The sequence below is a fragment of the Pygoscelis adeliae genome, unplaced genomic scaffold (assembly GCF_000699105.1).
Source record: "Pygoscelis adeliae isolate BGI_AS28 unplaced genomic scaffold, ASM69910v1 Scaffold294, whole genome shotgun sequence".
Classification (NCBI taxonomy): Eukaryota; Metazoa; Chordata; class Aves; order Sphenisciformes; family Spheniscidae; genus Pygoscelis; species Pygoscelis adeliae.
Genome location: NW_008824722.1, coordinates 1,197,328 through 1,197,973, shown reverse-complemented (window position 1 = coordinate 1,197,973; position 646 = coordinate 1,197,328). Strand labels below are relative to the sequence as shown.

The following is a 646-nucleotide window of genomic DNA, read 5'->3' as shown; positions in this document are numbered from 1 at the left end:
CTCTAAAAATAGCTATTTTTATGGATTGCTAGGTGCTACTAATAATCGGAAGAACAACTGGGTTGCAGAGGCAGAGTTTTATGTAGTTGAAAAAAAAATTCCTTCTTTCAGATGGGCCATGCTTCTGAAAAACTCTTCTCTTGGGATTCTGATCTGGTGTTAGCCATTAACTAACTGTGCTTTTGCCTGTATCCTTTCCACAGAACGAATGAAGCAATCCTTCTGGCCCTCTATGAAGCGGTTCACTTAAACCGGAATTTCATCACAGTTCTGGCACAAGTGAGTTTCAGTGCCATGTTTGTCCATTTCTTTGTAGTGGATGTCTTTGAAATTAGAGAGTCAGAAATGGAATCTGTGAAAAGATAAGTTTTGTTTTTTCGTGGTTGTTTTTTTTTTTTCCCCCTGCATACTTGTCATAGGTGTAGATGAGTATGAAAGATCAGAAGCGGGCCAGGGCCTGGGTTTATTACGCTTCTAGGAAATGCTTCCTGCCTTGCCAGAAAATGAGTAAAGTTTTCAGGGCACAGCTCATGTTGGAATGAGCCATTTTTCCCACTGAATGGGAAGGGCTGCGTGGAGTGCCTTCTGTGCCCTATTGATACTGCCTTTAGGGGGAGATGGAGTGGGTGGACTGGTAGGGATAAGA

At 42.4% G+C, this 646-nt stretch overlaps 1 protein-coding gene across 2 annotated transcripts in view; it reads left to right on the top strand.

The window, feature by feature from the left end:
* Nucleotides 1-646, top strand: part of LOC103916276 (chromosome unknown open reading frame, human C10orf76) — a 130,007-nt gene that overhangs the window by 23,568 nt on the left and 105,793 nt on the right. For both annotated transcript variants that reach the window (XM_009323242.1, XM_009323243.1), the window contains exon 13: nucleotides 204-279. In XM_009323242.1, the coding sequence (XP_009321517.1) occupies nucleotides 204-279 (76 nt within the window). The remainder of the gene's footprint in view (nucleotides 1-203; nucleotides 280-646) is intronic.